Consider the following 24,297-nt stretch of genomic DNA (forward strand, 5'->3'; position numbering starts at 1 on the left):
ATTGACTGTTTGTTTTTGTTCCAAGAAAAGGTAATTTGTTGCCAAGAACATCAATAATGATTATAGCATGAAAAAAAGCTTAATAGACGTAATGCATTGTACTACAGTTACCCAAAGAGGTAATTTTCTACAACAGTGGACATCAAGCGTACACTAGCTTCCAATCACCTTCAGGCATCCCCAGTGACTTTATATGTTGGATTTTGTTGGGTCAATGCTCTAGCACGCCAGGAAACAACCGACTGGTTATTCATTAGTACCCGGCTCCATGTTTGTAATTGTCATCTGCTTGACGTTTGCTAGTCTTTTCATTGGCGAGGCATCGCTTAGACTTTAGCTAGCTCCAGGCCAGAGAAGATTAAGCCTAGCTCAAATGAACCTAAGGGAACAAAAACAACAACACACAGGAGAACGGGCAGCAGAAAACCATCTGAGGACATGTGGAAGCCGGAAAACAAACAGTCTCTCTTTCTCTCTCCCTGGCATGATGTGAACACGTGATGTACTGTATTGTATACCGGGGTCGTCCAGGAAATTAGGCCCGGATGAAATCTTAACGGCAGATCATATTGGATAATTTCAAAGTCGTACAGTACACGATTGTCTTGTATTTTGTTGCAAATGTTTCTACTTCCTGCTTGAACTTGCACACTTCAACTATCTTCAAACTTGTCATTTTGAAGATAAGCGATTGAGTTAGAGTGCTCACTCGTAACTTTAAAGAAAAATGATAAACTGAATATCTGTAGTTTGGGAACATATTTAGATGAATAGGTGAATCATGTCTGGGGAAATGTGCTACCGAGATGGAAAAAGTAATTTCCATTTGATGATGTGTAAATATATGAAATATTTGAATGATATTCAACCAAGTGTGTCTTCAATCAGAGCCGCAGAATGTGCACCTCATACCCAATACCCAACAACCTACTGTGTTCAGGGTTGATATAATATTCAAGCTAGCTAGATCTAATGGGTGAGCTAATGTCGGATTTTCTGTATGGACGGTCAGAATCTGATGATGGTTGGAGATGGTAAGTTGTTCAAACAAGAACCAAATACCAACCTCTGCACTTGGTGCATTGGTTGGCAATTGTAAACTTCTCCTTCTCAAAGGCTAGATGCTATTGTAAGCATAGCCCGGTCCTGGCTTATGTGACAACCCGTGCTGAATAAGCGTTGATGCGACACACCTGTTCTACGGTGCGCTTATCCACGACTGAAACTGAATTGAAAGGGCGTCTACATATAAGCCCAGCGGCAGGATTAACTAGAACTGAAAGCATAATTTAAACGCGATGTCAGGGGGTTTAGTTCTCCTTTAAAGACCAAGCCATTATCATTAACAGTGTATTTTTTTCATAATCAACTTCAGAGGACAGCCAATAGGAGTCCTCCTGACCTCCTCACATTACCTCGCAGACAACCACTGGTCCGGTTGGCTGTCCTGCCCAGCGCTATGCATTATGGGTTATGGATAATTGCCTAGCTATTTTTTTTATTTTTTTTTACAGTTGGTTTCCCTCTAAAGTGAGGATTATGGATCAGTATATTTCAGGTTCAGGCCTGGTCACTGAAGGATAAAAGACATTAATCGCACATTAATGATGTAGGCGTCCGCCCGTGTGACCTTCGTTACCATCAACCATTCTGGGTTTCTATTGGCTGCCTAGCGGGGAGGTGCACTCTTATTATACCGTTGATGTCTGAATTTTATTGGGTTTATTTATTTCACTTTGAGCCATTGCACAACATTTCTGAAAAAAAAAACCCGCCAACTGCTGCTAAATAATTAATTTCAATAAATTCAGGTCTGTGCGTGTCACTTTGCGGCATGCTTGCTGTCCACTGTCTGTAGCCTTTCAACAACCCTCCCCGTCCCCTGCTACGGTCGGGTGGATTTATCGTGGTTGTTGGCGCGGAGTTGTTAACGGATAAATGACGGTCTCTGAGATCGCCGAGTTGTGTTCCTGCTAATGGTTTGCCGGTGCGTTTGCAAGGTCAGGTGTGTAGCTCAGGAAGCAGGAAGTAAAAAAAAAAGGCTGGCTGATGCTGGTCATCTAATATATCGAGTCCCAGTGAATGCCTTCCCTTCGCCTCACCCACTCCCTCCATCCTCCCATCAGCATCCTCCCCTCACCAGCAGCCCAGCCTTGAGTCTCTGCCGGGCTGATTGGTAGCAGGGGGGAGTGCTGCAGCCTAGCTCCAGGCTGCTTTTGTTTATGTTAAAGCCTTTTAAACCGCCTGTTTTATGTACCACTGGAAGGCGTGCGTTTGATCCCAAAAAGCAGGCGGTCAACGCCCCCCTCTTGAGCCCCCTCAACCTCCCTGTTATACCCACTCTAACCCAACCGCCACCCCCTCCACCTCTATCCATCACCACCACCCTCGCACCACCCCACCACCTACCCCGCATCCCCCCCCCCCCCCATTCCCCCCCCCATTCCCCCCCCCCCCCCCCCCCCCCCCCCCCCCATCCACAAACCCAGCAGCACCCACTAGCACCTTCACCCCACCTCCATCATCACACCAACAGTACGACCCCTACCACCTCCATCCATCACCACCACCACCCCCCCCCCCCACCACCACCACCACCACCCCCTCACCACCACCACCCCCACCACCACCACTCACGCCTCCGCTGCTGCTAGACGAGCTGAATTGATGTGTTTGCCAAGCCTCTCCATAATCCACCCCTCCACCCTCACCCCCCCCCCCCCCCCCCCCCTGCCCCCATGTACCCCTGGGGCCCTTTCTTCCGGCTGGAGCACCCACCTTTCTGCTGACCATAGGGAGGCTTTCACCACGGAGCAGCGGGAATGTGAAGGATTTCTCCAAGAAAGGAGAGTAAAGTGGGCGCCATGTGAAGCTCGCCTTGGCCCACAAAAGGCCCTGGAGACAATGTTCTCGATACTGGGCCCACATTGCACATGTTCTCACACATGCACACGCACGTACGCATGCACACGCACGTATGCATGCAGACACACGCACACACACGCACACGCACACGCACACGCACACACATCCACACAAATGGGGACAGTGTTTGTGAGTGTGTATGGGGACAGTGTGCTCATCTTCTATAGCTCTATATAGTTTCTATTTTAGATTCAGTTTAGATTTGCGTTTAGATTTGTTTTAATAATGCAGGCCGACATCTTGTTTGATAGCATCTAACCGGTAATCATAGGGTTAGCTCACAGCGTGTCATTACTGCCATCTCTTTCAGGTACTGCGCAATATAGGCTATTTAACTGCTGAATGATGAATATTTTTTAAATACACTGCAGTATAATTACAGCAAGGACCGTTGCACTGATTTTACACACACATGCGTGTGTGTGTACACACACACACACACTCACAAGCGTACACACAACCTCTAATCACATAATTGACACCCCTTAACCAATTGCAAATTAATGTCAAACACACTTTTGTGTTTGAAGGTAATGTCAAAATTGCGTGTTGAAATGTTTGAAAGGGTTAGCTGTCGGCCTGCTAAGAGGGTGATTTGGTGCTGCAGTCGCTCCCTAAAACGTCCTCGATGGAGTGTTAAAAGCAGCATGACGCACGCCCCTAATGGAGAACGGCTTCCACACCACCACACCAGGGCTGAGACTTACTTAGCCCCACAGTTGAGCAGCACCCCTCCGCACAATGCTAATAGTTTGATGGATAACACAAACAGATTTGCATATATATTGTAACCCGGAAGCCCCCCTACCTATTTAGAGCTCATCGCTTACCCTTGCCCTGACACGAGTCTAATGGTCCCGACAATCCACCCGGTAGGGCGTCTATTTGTAGGAAGCATTCATGAGGGTTTCACACTAGGGGGGTGGGGGGGGGGGAAATGGCATAAAAAAGTTAAATGGCCGTGTCTATTAAAACATTTGAACACTGACCTTTCTGTATGAGATGCTACTGTAGCTCTATCTGATGGCCACTTTGTCATCCCTTCAGAGACCCCGTCGCTGCCTCTTCGTATCGTCGCTTTATCAGCGCCGTTGTGTCGATGCTGGCGTCAGTGTAAGCTCCCCGCGTCAGTGGCCATGTGAGCTTAACACACAGCTGCTCTGCATTTGTTTGAATCCCATAGACCCCTTTTATTCTTTCTCCGTTTTCCCCCCCGGCTCGATTTGTATACAGCAGTTGAAAAATGACGAGTGTGCAACTCTTTTAGCAGCGGAGGAGGAGGAGAAGAGACGATCCATCATTTCCTTTGTCTCTACAAACAGAACCAGGATTGATTTTGTATCATTGCATGGATCCGCAGTTAGCTTCTCTCTGCCAGCGCGCGGACGGCTACCAGAGAGGAGAAGGTCTTTGTCTTTGAAATGAAAGCAGTCGATTCATATCTCAGTTTGTCTAGATTGTAATCAGTGGGTTTTTCAGCTGCAGTGCTCTTTTTTCACAGAACATTTCTAATTAAGTTTTTGTAAGTACCCCTCTTTTAACCCGCCCACAGTTTCAGCATAGTCTCCCACTTTGGTCCTCTCGAGGGAAAGCGACATGATGAAAATTCAATACAGATACTTTCGTGAGTTCCCGTCGGCTTCATTTGTTCACCAGACGTATAGAAACGTTCTCTCTGCCGAAGGTAAAAACCGATGAAAAAGGAAATGGATGGTGGGGAATATACAGTGGTGAGAAAAACCAATAAACAAAACATACAAACAAACTAAAACGACGCGCCGCTGTTCTCTCCGTTCATCTCTCTCTCTCTCTCTCTCTCTCTCTCTCTCTCTCTCTCTCTCTCTCTCTCTCTCTCTCTCTCTCTCTCTCTCTCTCTCTCTCTCTCTCTCTCCCCCCTCCCCTCCCTCCCTCCCCCCCTCTCGGAAGAACAAAAATAAAAGCTTTGGAATGATAGCTGTGAAACATGATAATAAGACCAGAACTCGTCCATCTGCCTATTTATACCAGAACCCCCTGTTGAGCAGTTGCTTCCATATTTATTTATATTTATTTATTTATCTCGGGTAGAGCGGTGTCTCCGTGTTTGGCTCTGATCTCTCACAGCAAGAAGGCTTGAGCCCCCTGGGACGTGTGTATGTTTATGTATGTACATGCATGTACACCTCGCGCTTGATTCCAACCGCCACAGTGTGTTGTGTGTGTGGTAAAGTGTAAGTGAACCCGCCCCAGTTCCAGCGACTCAAACACCATGTGTTTTTTTTTTTTTTTTTAACAATGAGAGGTCAGAGAAGGTTAGGAGATGTGTTGTTCCCATGGTTACGAGCGTCAACATGATAGAACGTCAGGATCAATGTTGTATATAGAAATGAGCCACACTCTCGTACACGGCCTCAACGTTACCCGTTGCCCAGACGGAGCTCCAACACACCCGCGGCTCGCTGCCCGTGTCCTTCCATCGCGACGGCGAAGTGCCCGGCGAAAAGGCACTTCGAAAAAAACAAGACGACCCGAGCGGGAGCAGAGTCTAACATTCACAAACTGTCTGGCGGAGACTGGCAAAAACAAAGGATTTTACACCCTTTTTTCTTTAAATTAGGCTAAATATTTTAGTAACAGTTACAAAATTGCATAGATAACTATGCTGAACATCATACAAGACATATTTCAAAGGATAAAACCAAAACAAATTTGGGTTCACTGCCCCTTTAATGAACAAAGCAGGGTTACTGCAGGAGCTGAACATTTGAAGCTCGACGAGCCTACCCCGGGAGGGGGCGAAGGTTAAACACATCTTCCTTATTATACTGTTTTTCCGCCCCGTCGTTAGTTTACCGACTCCTGACAGCCAGCTAGCGCCGAGGCTATGTTGCTTGGGAGACCTATTTCCTTAATTTCATATCATCTGTCACGGCCGGCAACGAGAACAACAACAACCGCAAAGCACCCGTTGAACAAACTCCGACTTTTCCCAGGGTCTGGAAACGACAACCGGTAGCATGCGAGCCAATTAATAAGGAGTAGGACGAAGGGGATGAAGGGTGTAGGAGAGAGAGATAGCAACCAGGCAGCCAGCCTCCAGCCTATTGGAGGGACAATCAAAACAATGCACTTTACTGAACGTTATTGAAATGTTACAAAGGCCAACCACCCCCCCCCCCCCCCCCCCCACACACACACATACACACACACACACACACACACACACACACACACACACACACACACACACACACACACACACACACACACACACACACACACACACTCTCCTCTCCTCTCCTCTCACATTTGCATAGCATTGAGACTCTTGAAGTGAAAGGTTGGTAAAAAGAAAAAAAAACGAACCGACCCCTTTACCAACCGTCTCGGAAATCTCTCCAGCAGTTGAGGTGCTCCCGCTCCATTACAAAATGGACCCCCCCCCCACACCTACATAACCACCCCCCTACTACCCCCAAGCAGACCCCCGACGTGACGGAGGTCATAGTATTGAAGGATCAAGTCATTAATCACCCAAATCTTTTCAGCTGTCAATACATACAAAAGAGCCTCCCCCTATTCCCCTGACTCCCCCTCTCTCTCTCCCCCCCCCCCCCCCCCCACACACACACACACCCAAACACTAAACAATAGTGGGGAAGACAAAAAAAGGAGAAGAAAAGTTGTTTTTCTTTCCAACCAGGGCCAATTCTAGTTCACTGTAGCCTCTTGTTGACAGTGGGGTTTGTCCAGTGGAAATCTCATACAGTATTCATCACCAGTAGATCTAGTGTGTGAGCAGCCTGGTTCAACTAGACGGGATTGGCAGTTGGAGTTTTTTTTTAATCAGTTCTGTTTGAATAGTGTTTTCTCCTATTTCCCCCCACCACGCCCGTGCCTGACTTGCGGTCGCAGCTTGTCCTAGCTTTGCTTAAAAGTACATCTCAGCGTATGGCTTGTAGCGCTGTGTGTGTGTGGTGATACTGCGACATTGTGAAGTTTCTGGGTTTTTGTGCCGTTGTTACTCTTCTGTTGTGTCTGACAATAAAATGCGTTTGTGCACGGAATCGAGTTGGTGTCCACATTGACTTATGGTAATCCAGTTCAATGGATCACAAAGACATGCAATTCATTACAATGGGTTGTTTGCCTCTGTGACATGAAGACCTAACAACCGATTTCAAACTCAGAGGTGTAATTACTAAAAATCGTTTTCTCAAAGTACAACCCACGTTTTACATTATTCTAACACAATCAAAGACAGGTTTGGAGAAGGCGCCTACGTTTATATGTTGCGGATGGGAAAGCCATATTTATTTTGTGACTACAAATTGTTGAGCGGATGAACATTTCATGAATCTTGTTTTCTGGTGCAATATAGTCTTGATTAAATTATGTTTGTTTATCAGTATAGTTTTGATTTGGAATTGGGTTAGGTTAATCATTTTCTGAGTTTAATCATGTGTTCTGGATCAGTACAGCCCTGAATGTGTTGATATCCAATCGTTTTTAAGCATCCATTGATTTGTGCGTTCTCTATTCAGGGGAGAACATGGGCTCCAGTCAGAGGGCGTCAGAGCCGCGAGTTTCTCCAAGGCGCATAAAAACAGGAATATTTGTGGGCGCCTTGCGTCGTAAACTTTATGAGTGAGATTCTCGGTGCCATATTTCATTAAAACGAATCCTGCTGGTTCCCCTCCTTCTCTCTCTCCTGCTGTAGACCCACACTGGCACGGCTGTGTAGGGGGCAGAAACACAAACGCACACATTTGCATTTAAATCCTTTCTCGAACACAACACGGAGGGCAGAATGGTGAACCTCTGCCTGGTTTCATGGTTTGAGCAGGTTTGACCGAGAACATCCAAAAGCCCCTCTTTAATGATTGCGCGTTCAAAATATTTTTTAAGACCTCGATTTTTCAACATGGTTTGACAATAACATGTCAATTTAATTCATGCATGGTCATGTTATTCAACGCTGCTCAGAGATCTGTGTTGCTGTTTGTCTGCCAATTGCCTGTCATGCTTGTTGTCTATGTAGGAATATGCGTTGGCGTCTAGTTTTCCTTCTGGGGATTAATGCATTTTATTATATCGCTTCATAACCCCAAACCCACAGCCCTCAAAAGGGCACCTAGAAACTCTCCCAAAACCCAGAGGGAAGAAACCTTGAGATGAGCGAGAGACCAGAGAACAAAATAAGACTTTATTGTCCAGCCCGGGCTGGCAATGTGCTCTTGGCTTCAGTTCTGAGACATTAAAAGCAAATTCCCATCACATACGGACACCTATTCCATTAAACACCCCATGAAACAAGTTTTGCTTGATGGCAGCAGGTCATCGGGTCGAGCCGAGACGCCACAGGAACGCGTGACGAGTATGTCCGTTGCTCAGGAGGTAGAGCGGATTGGCTGGTAACCGCAAAGGTTGCTAGTTCGATCCCCGGCTCCTCCTAGCTGTTGAAGTGCGGAGGTGTCCCTGAGTAAGGCACCTAACCCCCCCACTGCTCCTGACCAGCTGGCTGTCGCCTCACATGGTTGACTCCGCCGTCGGCCTGTGAATGTGTGCATTCGTCATTCACCGTCCATTCGTCATTCACCGTGTCTCACCGTCGTCGTGTGTTTCCTCTTCCTCCTGCAGAGACGCTGCGGACAGTGATCGCTCGTGCGCTGCCCTGAACCGGAGGAGGACGCCATGGAAGTGAAGGAGCGCCGGCCCTACCGCTCTCTGACCGCGCGGCGCGACGCCGAGCGGCGCTACACCAGCTCCTCGGCGGACAGCGAGGACGGCAAGGCCAACGCCAAGTCCTACAGCTCCAGCGAGACGCTGAAGGCCTTCGACCAGGACTCCCGCATGGCCTACGGGACCCGGGTCAAGGACCTGGTCCACCACGAGGTGGACGAGTTCAACAGACAAGGTGAGGGTTTTGTTTTCGGTGACCCCTTGTTGACCCTAACCCTTGAGGAGCCTTAGCCTGACCCCTGAGCCTTAACTAAAATCACCACAAGATGGACGAGTTCAACGGACATGGTGACGGGTTTTCTTCGGTGACCTCTTGACCTCTTGATGACCCTAACCCTTGAGGAGCCTTAACCTGACCCCTGAGCCTTAACCAAAATCACCACAAGATGGACGAGTTCAACAGACATGCTGAAAGGTTTTCTTCGGTGACCTCTTGACCCCTTGATGACTCTAACCCTTGAGGAGCCTTAGCCTGACCCCTGACCCTTAAACAAAATCACCTACAAGGTGGACGAGTTCAACAGAGAAGGTGTGAGCTCATAGATGATCCTGTACCAATCGATGACCCTGACCTAAACCCTGACCTTAACCCTTGCACTATTCCTTAAGCCTTATTAATCTTCTCTGATCAATTGCCTGGGGTACGCCGCAGGTATCTAAGTTACGGCTGCCACCATAGTTTACTTGCACCTCTCCAAAAATCACACTACATGTTGGGATGCATAACCTTAATTACATCACTAGTGTAGAGACCCAGTGTGTAGAGAGACCCAGGGTAAAGAGACCCAGGGTGTAGAGAGAGAGACCCAGGGTGTAGAGACCCAGGTAGAGACCCAGGAGGTAGAGAGAGAGACCCAGGAGGTAGAGAGAGAGACCCAGGAGGTAGAGAGAGAGACCCAGGAGGTAGAGAGAGAGACCCAGGAGGTAGAGACAGAGACCCAGGTAGAGACCCAGGAGGTAGAGAGAGAGACCCAGGGTGTAGAGACAGAGACCCAGGAGGTAGAGACCCAGGTAGAGACCCAGGTAGAGACCCAGGTAGAGACACAGGAGGTAGAGACCCAGGAGGTAGAGACCCAGGAGGTAGAGACCCAGGAGGTAGAGACAGAGACCCAGGAGGTAGAGACCCAGGAGGTAGGGACCCAGGAGGTAGAGAGAGAGACCCAGGAGGTAGAGACCCAGGAGGTAGAGACCCAGGAGGTAGAGACCCAGGAGGTAGAGACCCAGGAGGTAGAGAGAGAGACCCAGGAGGTAGAGACCCAGGAGGTAGAGAGAGAGACCCAGTAGGTAGGGACAGAGACCCAGTAGGTAGGGACCCAGGAGGTAGAGACAGAGATCCAGGAGGTAGGGACCCAGGAGGTAGAGACAGAGACCCATGAGGTAGAGACCCAGGAGGTAGGGACCCAGGTAGAGACCCATGAGGTAGAGACCCAGGAGGTAGGGACCCAGGTAGAGACCCAGGAGGTAGAGAGAGAGACCCAGGAGGTAGAGACCCAGGAGGTAGAGACAGAGACCCATGAGGTAGAGACCCAGGAGGTAGGGACCCAGGTAGAGACCCAGGAGGTAGAGAGAGAGACCCAGGAGGTAGAGACAGAGACCCAGGAGGTAGAGACAGAGACCCAGGAGGTAGAGACCCAGGAGATAGAGAGAGAGACGCAGGAGGTAGAGAGAGAGAACCAGGAGGTAGAGACCCAGGAGGTAGAGACCCAGGAGGTAGAGAGAGAGACCCAGTAGGTAGGGACAGAGACCCAGGAGGTAGAGACCCAGGAGGTAGAGACAGAGACCCAGGAGGAAGAGTCCCAAGAGGTAGAGACCACGGAGGTAGGGACTGAGGGCGCTTTGGCCCAGGGCGTTGCGACCCACATTATCTATTCTACATCTTCTACCGTAATAAAAGACCCATTTCCATCTCATTTCAGCTGCACAAAGGAGCTTTTGTAATATATTCAGGGAATAAGTAAATGTGCGATGTTGAGAAGAGTTTGTTAGTGTCTCAATGAAGCAAGCAAAGCAATGACTATAAGTCTCAAACAGGATGTATGAGCACGCTGAAACTTTGTTACTTTTTAATACGACGAATGGTATGGCAACTTAACATGATCTGAGGCATCTTAAAAATGAGAACTTTCCATTCCCCCAGCCATATCGGTAGGACAATAACAATAAAGGAAAGATCAATATGATATCTCACCCATCCAGGTCTCTGCAGTAGCAGGAATAATGTGGTGTTGTGCTATAAGAGAGAGCACTCTTTGTCTAGGAGGCTGTCTAACCGTCGTTCGAATAAATACGATCTTCAGACATACCCGCCTTAATAATTCAGACACACTTCAGACGTAAAGCCCTGATGCGTTGTATTGCGTCCGTCTGTGTGATAAAACCAACAACTTTGTGTTTCGGTTCCTAAGCCTGTTAGTACATGCTGACATCATAGCCATCCACTGTGCGGTACCAATGCACACAGACAGGGAACACATTCATTAGCCCGCATTTACGTCTGTATTTACAAGCCTATTACACACTGTTGTGTTTACTATTTAGTCATTTAGCAGATGCTTTTATCCCAAGCGATATTATAGTGCTTTATTTTGTGTGTGTGTCATGAAAGAGTAGGTAGGAGTTAAAGAATCTCAGTCAAGGGGGAGCATTGGGGTTCGAACCAGGAACCTTTGGGCTGGGATGTACAAACACCCTAATCACTAGACTATCCTGCACCCTTGATGAAGATTTCCTTGGACGTCCATCTGGTATCAGAGGTCACTGTGTAACTAGCAGGAAATTCTATAACTAGATGAAGATGTTGCTCATTGATTTCCGTGAGGTGAAGAAGACATAGCAGTCTCCCCCCCACCCTCTGTGATTCTACTGATTAAACACCTTATTGATTATTTCACAAAAACAAATCCCCAAATAAAGTTGATATGGCTACAGACTGGAATAATAAACCAGATAAGAAAACAAACCTGAAGGAATAAATTAATTTAAATAAGAGAGGAGATCTTGTCAGTACTGTTTGTGTACGTGCATGCAAGGTTTGTGCCTCTATAAACCTGACAAAGATATGTTATTCAAAAATAGATCACAGCAACCAATTGATTTTCCTCTGTGAGCTCAACAGACAAGAGAAACAGAACACAGGAATGCGTTTCATGAGCCGGTGTTCAGACCGACCCCTGTGTGGCCGCCATTTTAAACCACACATTCGATACACAACACAGTTTCTTAATCCTCACAAGCATCTGTACACGAAACTGGGACGGAACAATGATGAAATAAACAAATCTAAAAACAGTCATCATTAAGTGATCAGGTGTCTCATCTCTCGGGTTTTAAATGTGGCGTTTAACGACGGAGGAGGTTTGAGGTCTGGGTTGAACTCTGTGAAACCGCTTCGTGATAATGAGCTGGGCGCGTATTTCTCCTACGGTGTTTTTAATTATGCACCCTTCTATTTTTTGTCTGTATCCAGATGAGCTGTTGTGGTGATTTGGAAATAATAGCGTTTACTCACGTCTGAATGCATAGGGTACTGTCCTCCTCTCTGTAACACTACAATTAGCGCAGGTATCCCAGCTACTTTGCAGCCGTCTTCATCTTCATATTTCATTCCGCAGGGCTGCTTAATATTTCAGGGCTGCTAACATTTCTGTTAATTTTTTGTCCTGCAAACCAATTCCTTGTATTGTATTTGGTTATATGTCATGAAAGGCAGATTGTGGGTTTGCATTCTCTCTCTCTCTCTCTCTGTCTCTCTGTCTCTCTGTCTCTGTCTCTCTGTCTCTCTGTCTCTCTGTCTCTCTCTGCTCTCTGCTCTGTCTCTGTCTGTCTCTGTCTCTCTCTCTCTCTCTCTCTCTCTGACTCTGTCTCTGTCTCTGTCTGTCTCTGTCTCTGTCTCTCTCTCTCTCTCGCTCTCTATCTCTCTCTCTCTCTCTCTCTCTCTTCTCTCTCTCTCTTCTGTGTCTCTCTGTCTCTGTCTCTTCTGTCTGTCTCTCTGTCTCTGTCTCTCTCTCTCTCTCTCTGTCTGTCTATCTCTCTCTCTCTGACTCTCTGTCTCTCTCTCTCTCTCTCTCTCTCTCTCTCTCTCTCTCTCTCCTCTCTCTTCTCTCTCTCTCTCTCTCTTTTTTTCTCTTTTTTTCTCTTTCTCTCTCAAACCGTACAAAATCCACACATTTCCATCGACTGACAGGCTCTTAAGACATTATGGCATTACAGGAAATGGTAAAACGGCATGGTGACAATTATAGAAATTGTCCAAAAGGTTATACACAATAGACTTAGCACAAAACAACATTTTGTGTGTTAACAAACATAAGGCTGTTGGATGTGTTCTGTTTGCAGGATATTGCATCAATTTTCTTTTTACATGTATTTCATGGGTTTTGTGCCTTTTTTTAATTTATTTTTTTACATTCAGGACATGTGACAGGAAAGTGGGTTGAGAGCGCGATAGGGAATGGACACATTAACCCAACGTAGCCTACGCGCAAGGGCAGAATCTAACCTCTGTCGCGCAACAAGGCGTGCTGCCCCTCGCGGTACGCCTGTTAAAGCGCGGGGCTGAACCCCAAACACTCCGCTTCCACGTCCCTCCCCTTCGGCCTGCACCAGGACGACTTCTCCTGAGGGAACTGGGCTTCGGCGAGGCCGGCCCTCACGTGCGGCGGTGGCACCGCGGCGAGTTGGGCCTGCAGCAACGGGCCTACTCGGTCAGCGTGGGCTCGGACGCCGACACGGAGACGGGACGGCGTCATGTCCCCGGAAGCACGCGTCAGGTTGTGGGGCGCGGGAGGCGCCGGCGGGAACCCAAGTCGGGCCCGCCGCACTGCCTGTTCCCAGGGCCCGGGCCACTCAAAACCTGACCCTGACCGACACGGAGCACGAGAACACGGGAGAGCGGTTAGGACAGCCCACTCTACTCAACTCAGCACCCCCCCCCCCCCCCCCCCCCCCCCCCCCCCCCCCCCAACCCCCCCCCCGCGGAGTACATTGGCACGCTGCGTAGAGCCTCTCACACTGATCTAGCTGGAATAAATGAGACGCCGCTTGTGTGTGTGTGTTGTGTGTGTGTGTGTGTGTGTGTGTGTGTGGTGTGTGGTGTGTGTGTGGTGGTGTGTGTGTGGGTGTGTGTGTGTGTGTGTGTGTGTGTGGTGTTGTCTGTGTGTGTGTGTGAGAGGGGATGGTTGACTATCGTATTTTATAATGTTGGAACACGACTGGTGCTTCGAGTTCCGTGCGCTGGACAGTTCAACCTCTTATTATAACGTCGAAAACAAAGCACGACCTTGGGTTCAGCGTCTGTTTGCGCTCGACTTTTCCGGTGGTTCATTAAAAGGTCTGCTGGTTGAAAAGGCGCGTGTGGTTTGCGTTGCGTTTGGCCATGCAGCAAAAATCAAAAGCGACGCCGGTGTAGGGAATCAGAGACTGTAGGATACTCTGTATTTGGGTTTGTTTGGTATCTGGTTCATTTGTTGGATCTTTGATACTGCATAGACACGTGCCTTTATTACAGCCCCCAGACCATAGTCCCGAGAAGGAAACTATGCTCTTGAGAAGTACCCGCTGCAAGACTTAATAAATTGGAGTAGTGACATTTTCGATATAATTTCCTCAACTCTATTACTTCTACCCGAAGAGCTTGCTGAATAAAATCTTCCAAGTGTCTGAGATCTGACTCCTGGAGGCCAATCAGTTGGCAGATTCCCCAGGCATGAATCCGTCTGATTCACTCTCCGACTGTTTCCCCTGTAAAAGCCTTAGAGATTCTAAAATGTGAGATTTATGTTTACAAATAGATACAACATGAGTAAAAAAAAAAAGGCCATATTAAACCCTTTGAAAACTTACTTGGTAATTGTGTAAGACCAATAAACACACAACAGGACTCAGGGTCAACAGGGTTTTTTCGTGAAATTTGGAAGATGAATTACTTACAACATTCGTAGGTGAACTGGCATGCGTCCAGATGTACAGTAAAACCCCAGATATTGTGGAAACTACATAGTGCGGGTGGAAGGAGGCATCGAGTGGGAGAGTGCCTCTGCTAATATCCGTAGACCTTAAACGGCGGATCAGCTTGGATGTTGATTACTCTGCTTTACCAGAACCAATCTTGTTGGCACCCTGGGACGAAGCGGATGCGCAGACAGCAGCTCCCGGTGGCAGGCGGTTTACCCAAGTCAGGCTGGTCCTGCTCCAATCATGAGCAGAAAGAGCTTTATTGACGGCTATGTTGGCACATACAAGGATTCTTTTTCCTGCTATGTTGTGATTTGCGACGTGAAGAGTGAAAAGTGTAAAAAGGATATAAAAGTCCAAAATACACAAGTAATTTTTTTTTTTTGGAATTGCAATATCAATCGAATTTTTTCCCCAGTTGAAAACACTTCTATTTGGGTCTCAAGAAATAACACATTTCTATGATATTTTTGACCAAAAAATTATAAAGTTTTAAACAGAAAACCGAAAAACGCTTTTCCTGAGTTCTGGTTTTCTATTGGCTGTTACCCCTAGCGGGTATGAGATGAGCTTTGACCCCCACACTTCCCTCTACGGAACCCAGTGTTTCTATCTTTTGAAAAACTTTCACCATTGCTCAGATCCCATTTTTTTAAACTCTTGGCAGAAGTTCTCCTGGGGTTTACAATAGGTTTACAAAGCTTTATAATAAATACAATATAATCTGAGATCCAGAATCTTAGATGTAAAGCTTGAAAGTGTGCAAAGCTTCTGAATAAGTAACGGTGTGTGTGTGTGTGTGTGTGTGTGGGTGGGGGGGGGGACAGAAAACACTAGCTAGCACAAGCTTTTCTGTCGCTTCGTCGAAAGTTCCAACGAAATAGAATTTTCCATTTTCTCTGTGCCCTCCCAGACCGACTCAGCAATTCGGTTAGAAACCAAACCCTAAAGCCGCTCTCCTCTCTCATTTTAAGAGCGCGAGACGTGTCTTTTTGACACATTTAAGTCCAGGCAGTGTCGGCCATCATGCATATTCACGTAGGTCTGCCGCCGTGAGGGGAGTGGGGGAGTGGGGGAGTGATGGCCTCCGCCATCACTCCCCAGGTTGAGGGCTGTAGGGGGGGGGGGGGTGCCCTTCTCCCCAGCTCAGGAGAGGTGAGCGGTTTGGAGCACAGCCACAGAGTTATGTATTAGGTTCTTATTCCAGCTGACAGCCGGAAACCTGGAAGTGAGGATCTGTTTAGCACTGTTTAGCACCCCCCCCCCCCCCCCCCCCCCCCCCCCCCCCCCCCCCCCCCCCCCCCCCCCCCCCCCCCCCCCCCCCCCCCCCCCCCCCCCCCCCCCCCCCCCCCCCCCCCCCCCCCCCCCCCCCCCCCCCCCCCCCCCCCCCCCCCCCTATCCTCCTCCATCCCCCTCCCCCTGCTTTATCCCCCCCCCCCATTCTCTGCCCGAACATCCCACCTGCCAGGGGCTGAGGGGGTCCTGTTCCATTGTATATAATTAAAAAGATTGTCCTCCAGAGAGAGAGTGTGTGTGTGTGTGTGTGTGTGTGTGTGTGTGTGTGTGTGTGTGTGTGTGTGTGTGTGTGTGTGTGTGGTGTGTGTGTGTGTGTGTGTGTGTGTGTGTGTGTGTGTGCGCTAGTCCGTCTCTAAATGCTCAGCTCAACTAGAGACTGAGGCAATCTCCCAGGTTTTGTTGCAAAAAATGCGTGGAAACATTTCGTTTTAAACAAATCTTCCTTGCAGAACCAATCCAAAGTCTTCTGGCATGACATGCAGAAATTGTGGATGATTGCATGCAATGTCCTAGACAGCGAGTCTTTCTTGTCGTAGGTTAAAAAATGTTCAAACAAAGTGCTTGGAAATCTTTCATTCTATCTTGTGGACTGAGCACACATTCGATGAAAGGAATCAAATAATGTGACGTTGCTGGGGAGATCCATCTTCAACATTTTAACAAGCTCTCCCGGTTTTTCAACGTGATCCGCTATACCTCTAGCCTCACAACAGAGGAAAGTGGGGGGAGAGCATCCTTCCAGCTAAGGCCTCATTTCCTGCAAAATGTAAGGGGCTGTTAGCGACCTTCCTCGCTGTTCAAACCCCTAGATCGCATTTAGAAAACCCCAGATGTTTGGGGGGCGTCGAGTCTAGGCACTAGTGGACGCCTCTGTATGTTTGTGTTTGTGTACTTTGTGTACTTTCTGTGCCTTCAGTGGATATTGATCTTAATGTGTGTGTACATGTGTCGGGGGTGGTACAGCGGGCTGCTTTAGTTCCCCTAGCTGGCTTAGCCCTATCAGATACAGTGGTACCGCAGGTTGCTATAGTTCCCCTAGCTGGCTAAGATTTAAGATACAGTGGTTCAGCAGGTTACTTTAGTCCTGCTAGCTGTCGTACCCCTATCAGATACAGTGGTACCGCAGGTTGCTCTAGTTCCCCTAGCTGGCTAAGATTTAAGATACAGTGGTTCAGCAGGTTACTTTAGTCCTGCTAGCTGTCGTACCCCTATCAGATACAGTGGTACCGGTTGCTATAGTTCCCCTAGCTGGCTAAGATTTAAGATACAGTGGTTCAGCAGGTTACTTTAGTCCTGCTAGCTGTCGTACCCCTATCAGATACAGTGGTACCGCAGGTTGCTATAGTTCCCCTAGCTGGCTAAGATTTAAGATCCAGTGGTTCAGCAGGTTACTTTAGTCCTGCTAGCTGTCGTACCCCTATCAGATACAGTGGTACCGCAGGTTGCTATAGTTCCCCTAGCTGGCTAAGATTTAAGATCCAGTGGTTCAGCAGGTTACTTTAGTCCTGCTAGCTGTCGTACCCCTATCAGATACAGTGGTACCGCAGGTTGCTATAGTTCCCCTAGCTGGCTAAGATTTAAGATACAGTGGTTCAGCAGGTTACTTTAGTCCTGCTAGCTGTCGTACCCCTATCAGATACAGTGGTACCGCAGGTTGCTATAGTTCCCCTAGCTGGCTAAGATTTAAGATACAGTGGTTCAGCAGGTTACTTTAGTCCTGCTAGCTGTCGTACCCCTATCAGATACAGTGGTACCGCAGGTTGCTATAGTTCCCCTAGCTGGCTAAGATTTAAGATACAGTGGTTCAGCAGGTTACTTTAGTCCTGCTAGCTGTCGTACCCCTATCAGATACAGTGGTACCGCAGGTTGCTATAGTTCCGCCAGGTCTCTTTAGCCCTTAAAGAAAGAGTGGTGCAGCAGGTTACTAAAGTTCTGCTAGCTGCCTTAGCATCTATTATGAGAACCTATAGCCTTTCAAAGCAGCTGGCTATTGTGGTCGGCCACGCGGAAAGTGCCAGCATTCAGCATTTCCATTCAGTAATGCCTAATAACAAATACAGTTTATATATGGCAAGTTAATTAAAATCCATCGAGCTGGCTTGGCTGTGTGTGCGTGCTGTAATCTCTTTAAATCAACAAAGCATTTACTTAGCTTTAATGTATTCAGGCCGGCAGGCAGGCTCGTGCTCTCCTAGCCTGCATCTCGCTTGACCCCTCGCTTTTAATGCATGCAAATACAGAGTGCCGATTTGGCACAAATTTAACAACACGTTGAAGGGCTTTAAATTATTCTTTAAGTCACCAAAAAGAGAATAACAGACAGGAAAGTGTAAATAGAATCACGACGTGTGGACTTTTACTTAAATTAAATAATTATAATTAAGCAAATTCCTATTTTTCCTTTTTTATCCTATCAACTGGTGTACAACAAAAAGTGTAATTGTTTCTGTGGAAATTGCGTGTTGGTTTTTTAATTATAAATGACACATTGGGCCGTGCGTTGCTATGCTGTTTAAGTGTTTCTGCACCAGATAATGAGAGCAGTATCCCAACAGGTAGGGAGTGTGTCTGCGCTGTGTCACAATAGACCACTGGTGGACGGGCAGGTAGCGGGGGTGTATGTTTCTGTGTGCGTTTGTTTGTGTGTGTTGCAAAGGCATGTTTGTGCATCTGTGTGTGTGTGTGTGTGTGTGTGTGTATGTGTGTGTGTGTGTGTGTGTGTGTGTGGTGTGTGGTGTGTGTGTGTGTGTGTTGGCAGAAGAGTAGAGGAGTGAGTGTGTGTATGTGTGCTTAAGCATGAGGGCATGCATTAACAAGTGATATAATTTAGTGCATGGATGTGTATCTTTTTTTTCTTTTTTGGTCAGTGTTGGAGTGTGTGTGTGTGTGTGTGTGTGTGTGTGTGTGTGTGTGTGTGTGTGTGTGTGTGTGTGTGTGTGTGTGTGTCTGTGTGGTGTGTGTGTGTGTGTGTGTGTGTGTGTGTGTGAGTCTCGTCCCCAGAGACCCCTCTGGTCCATCAGGTCTCTGTTACCATGAGAACCAGCCTACAGATGTGACATGGAAGCCAGATGTGAGGCTGTGCCAAGCTGCAGCTATTGTTATTCATGTGTGTCGTAACCTGCAGAGATAACGTATACACACACACACAGACAGACACACACACACAGATACGCACACAGACACACACAGTCTGATACGCATAAATACACACACACACACACCACACACACACACACAACACACACTCAGATACGCTCACAGACACAACACACATACACAAACACACACACACAGATATACTTGCATCGTCCACAAACATCAAGACACAAACCAACACGCCAACACACTCACGCAGACTCAAATACACACACACAGCCCACAAACACAGAATTCTTAAGCACACACACACACACACGCACACACTAACTCTCTCTCTGTCTTTGTATTTCCCTCTCCCACACGCACACACACGCACACGCACGCACGCACACACACACATACAGTGGGTGAATGACATTGAGACAGGAAACAGGTTGTTTCATGAGGTGTTATTATTCCTAGTGTATGGATGTTTGTGTACTGATTTTAGTCCTAGTGAACAGACGGCATAGTACTGGTTATAGTCCTAGAGAATAGATGGTTTTGTACTGGTTTAGTCCTAGTAAATTGACAACAAAGGACTTATCAATAACTTCTGATCTGCTGTCAAAAGGTGCAGGTTCAATTTCACCCTTCGTCTCGTTTTGGCTTTCTTCTTAATACATTTGACTTCTTTTTAAATACAGACTCCCTCTCCTTTTCCTTTTGAATAGCTCCATGGCAGCCCTTTTCTAGCCGAAGGCATGTGTGCCCCTAATGAATAAGTCAGATGTTCAAAGTGTCTTGAATGTCTTTTGTGGCAGCAAGACAAAGTGATGAATGTCTTGTACTAAATGTGTGTATTTGTGCGCGAGTATTTGGTCAGAGGGTTAAAATATTCCAAAGCGCACCACTCCGACTGAAGCCTTTATAAAGTCAAAGTCTGAGCTCTCTAGTAGAGGAGAAACACCTGCCTGCTGATGAATTATCACTCAGTCACCATGAAATGAGGTTAGACTTTTTCACCTTTTTTCTGTGTTTTTATCACCGTCATATTATTCACCGATATTCAGAATGTAATCCCCCCGGTAAATCCCTGTTTAGTAATCACTTCCAGCAGATACAAAATCGCTAGAAGAATAAAATATAAAATAACGTAAATATTTTTCACCACTGTTAGGACCACCACCTAGCCTGGCTAACGCCAGACGGAACCACACATACATTTTTTCGTATTTGAGGCGTGGTTTACGATTGCCCGGAGCCGTTTATTGGGCGCTACGAGTGTCAATCATATGATAGACATTCGAATGTCTATCATAGCCAATCAAAGCCTGTTGGTAGCAGGGCACAGACATCTTTCTTGGTAATGAGAGAGTTAATGCCGAAAGTTGCTATTTTTTCAAAATAAACTTGCATTCTAAACTACTTGGGACACTACCTAAGGCTGCATCGAAAGGTTACGCGTCTGCTGTCATTTTGGATCCGTAAACTAAAAGCTTCGGTGTGTCGCATAGACGTCGTCATCGTCTTGCCGTCCCTCCCTGTTCTGTGATTGGTTCCCGATCTCAGGCGAAAATCGGATCCATGGAATCCAGGCTGCCTAGCAGTGCGAAATGAAATCGCACGCAAGGCAGCATGGGCATACCCAGGCTAACCACCACCGTCCCACTAATACAAACAACAACAATACTCATTATCAACTACAACTACTACTACTACTACAACTTCTAATACTATGACTACTGTTTTTAGTAGCGTGACTGTTACTGCAGTAGGGGAACGGGTTGGCAACGACAACGGGAACACCGTGGCGGAGACGCCTGGGCGGATGGTCCCCCCCCCGGTTTGTCAGCTGTCACTTAGACGACACGAGAGTGCTCCGGGAGAACGCTGGGAGAACCTTGAACCGTTGAGAGAATGAGGTTAGGAGCTGCAGGCTGTGGCGGTGGCAGGGTTACGCCGGGTTGTTTGAAGCTCGCGTGACTCCGCGCCGTAGAGGTGGGGGGATACCCACCTCGCCCTCCTCCCCCTCCTCCCCTCCCCTCTTTCCTCAAAGACCCAGCTCCACGTCTCGGAGGAAAGGGGGGGGCTTTGACGAAAAGTTCAACTGTTTTGAAAAAGTGAAAATAATCGTCTGCGATCACCCCCACTCTCCTCGGGCTGGAGAATATATGACATAGCACCCATAACATGATATGAAATGAATAGTAATCTCTTTTCTTTATGACACAGCTTAAGTCTAGCCCCCCCCCCTCGCCCCAACTCCACCCACCTGTTATTGAAAGCCTTCAATGAATTCCAACATCGCCGTAAAGAGATTTGCTTTTCAGATTTTATTCGATTGCTGCCGAGGGAAAAATGACTACATTTCTCATGCCGTGTACTTTTGTCAATACAAGATGTAAGATAAGATAACACTTTATTAATCCCTGTGGGGGAAATTCAGGTGTTACCGCCACAAAGGGAAACACGGGCAAATCAAACGCGGGGAGATAAAGGAAGATGACAAAACACGCATCTCGCCCCCTAACCAGCCTCAACCGTCTCACGACGCACGGCAAATGGAGGAGGACCGGCAAGATGAGGGACATTGCTTCTCTATTTACGGCGGCGGTGGCGGTGGTTTGCTTCACTGCCCGGCACGGCGAGACGAGAGCCTTCACGAGAGACGGCGGTCCTCCGTGCGCAGCCGCTGCATGTGCTCTGCATGTTCTCTGCGTGTTCACATGAGGTTTCAGCTGTGTTCTCCGCGTGTTTTGCCTCCCACACGAGGCGACGTGCCTCCTGGATTAGTGCTGACGGCCTCTGGAGGACGCAGATGGGAAAATACATTTAGTATTTAGCCGTTTGGTAGAGTCGTTTATCAAAAGGCATTTGCGTTTAATTCAGCTGCAGGCTGTTATGCAGCAGGTAGAGATTAGGATATTTGTTGTCGGATGCTTACAGGGCTGAGTATAGGGGAGATCTAAGTCAAATACCATACCAAGTAGACCGTCTTGCACCGCATACAACCTACAACATGTATGCAGTATAGTAAATGACACACGTGGTGCTTGCTATGAAATTAAGAGTCTAATAGTAATTCAATATTATCAGTAATTCAGTAATTATATAGCACTGTATTTATATAGTATTAAAAACAGTATTTACAACGTGCATGACGGTGATAAAAACACAATAAAAGACTTAAAGGGGACACATTATGAAAACAACACTTTTCCTGGGATTTGGGGTGTTGTTTTGGGTCTCTGGTGCTCCAACAAGCATCCAAACTGAGAAAAGTCGTACAAAGTCCGTCGAGCTCCAGGAGTCCCCAAACAGCAACAATCCCTTCTCCTCCATGTGGTTCAGTCTGACAGCTCATTGGTCAATGGGCAGCAGCTCATTTGCATTAAAGCGGCAGACACCAGAAACAGCGCATTCTGAAGGGACTGAAACAGAGGGGTATAGCGGTACGCAATATTTTTTTTCCTAAAAGCTATTTCCAGCCAACAGCTTCAAAAACATGTTTTCTGGAACTCGAATACTATGTTTACTTGTTGGGAAAACACCATAATATGTCTCCTTTAAGAAACCAACACAGACCCATGCAGCCCGTAAGCATTCGTATCGCCTATAGGCGCCCCATATCCACCACCTGCCATCGGTGTCTCGTGACAAATATCAAAAACATTGGTTTGGAAAAGCAGCCGCACGCTGTTCGAGTGGCCCCCATGAATAAGAATCACACATCGTGTTTGTTCACTTGTGTTCTCGACGCAGTCCAGCGTGACATGGTCTTGTTGCAGACACACAAGCACACACACACACACACACATATTAATATATTATGGCGCTGACAGCCACTCCCTTCCTGAGGTGAATAAGCAAATTGGCGTGCTCTGCATGGGCGATGGCGCTTTATTCCTCTCCACTGCTTCCCTGGAGGATGCCAGCATCTTGTGGGGCCCCTGGGGGCCACGCTAGAATCAGACTCCCAATTAGACGCGCCGGCCTCCCGCGGCGGAGGCAGACAGTCATTAGGACGCGCTTTAAAGTGTGACAGGAAACAGGAACTGACCACCGAGCTGCTGTCTCCGGTCGACACCTTGCAACGGCAGGGGGGGGGGGGGGGGGCGGGGGGGGCGGTCGCCGGCGCCGTCTCGCGCCCGCATGCATGCCGTGCGTGGGAGTGCATGTGCTACACACTGCACACACACGGGCACTGAAGCACAGGTTGCATAAGGGGGCCAGGAGGCGCACAGTCACGTTGGAATATGCACGTGCACAGGATTCGTACAGACACGTATGCACACGTACACGCGCAGATGCACAGTGTGCAGCCCCACAGATATGCACAAACACACAGCTACAAATGCACGAGATAAACATAAACGTGCACGCAAAACCATAACCATGCGGTAAAACACAGACATGCACCCACAGATGCACGTGCACGCAGGGGTACGAAGACAGCTCGGTCTGCCATATCCATATATTTAACGCACCACTGAACATTACAAGCACATGAGGTCAGACAATTAAAAGGAAATATTTGTCGGATAAGAATACAACACACACACACACACACACACACACACACACACACACACACACACACACACACACACCACACACACACACACACACACATATACACACACACACACACACACACACACACACACAGACCCACATACTTACACCCACGCACGCACACACCAGCACCCACATGCATACACATATGTATATATATATTATTTTCTTCACTAACTCCGCTGTGCAGTTTCTGCAGTTGTAATATTGATATAGTTATACCGTGTTTCTAGATATGGTCTTAAGTTACGGTCAAGGTATTGTCGTCTCATTGAGACGTCTTATTAGAGTTGGATTAAAAGGACATTATGCGCCTCGACCTGTTGGCGCACCGTAACCCACTGCTTTCAATCGTTTCTGGCTGTTTGAATTATTTAGGAGACAACCCTGTGGCTCTAAGCGGGAACGAAAATTGAAAATGTTCACAATAACAACCCCAAATTAAACTCAATTAAAATGGCCCTTTTCCGCAATACCCTCAACCCCAGCTCATCCTCGCCGCTTCCCTACCTTCTGTTGGATTTAATAAGAAGAGTGAAAGCTGTAATGACACACTGCGGGAGCAGTGTTTACTGTAATATCTGGCTCTGTAATCTGATTGGCCGTGCCGTTCGCTCAACATGGAGTCTTGTTGTGAAACCGTCGCAGACGCTAAGTTATCAGACGAAATGAGACTTCAAAGAAATCCGCTTTCCCAGCTCACAACCAAGTTAATTCCACTCCCAGTACGTCTCCCGCAAAAACTTA

General features: G+C 47.6%; 1 protein-coding gene across 1 annotated transcript in view; it reads left to right on the plus strand.

The window, feature by feature from the left end:
* Positions 1-24,297, plus strand: part of tenm4 (teneurin transmembrane protein 4) — a 174,785-nt gene that overhangs the window by 23,464 nt on the left and 127,024 nt on the right. Inside the window, exon 2 of the mRNA XM_056610354.1 lies at positions 8,545-8,821. Within this exon, the coding sequence (XP_056466329.1) occupies positions 8,599-8,821 (223 nt within the window). The 5' untranslated portion in view covers positions 8,545-8,598. The remainder of the gene's footprint in view (positions 1-8,544; positions 8,822-24,297) is intronic.

This window comes from Gadus chalcogrammus, chromosome 16 (genome assembly GCF_026213295.1).
Source record: "Gadus chalcogrammus isolate NIFS_2021 chromosome 16, NIFS_Gcha_1.0, whole genome shotgun sequence".
Lineage (NCBI taxonomy): Eukaryota > Metazoa > Chordata > Actinopteri > Gadiformes > Gadidae > Gadus > Gadus chalcogrammus.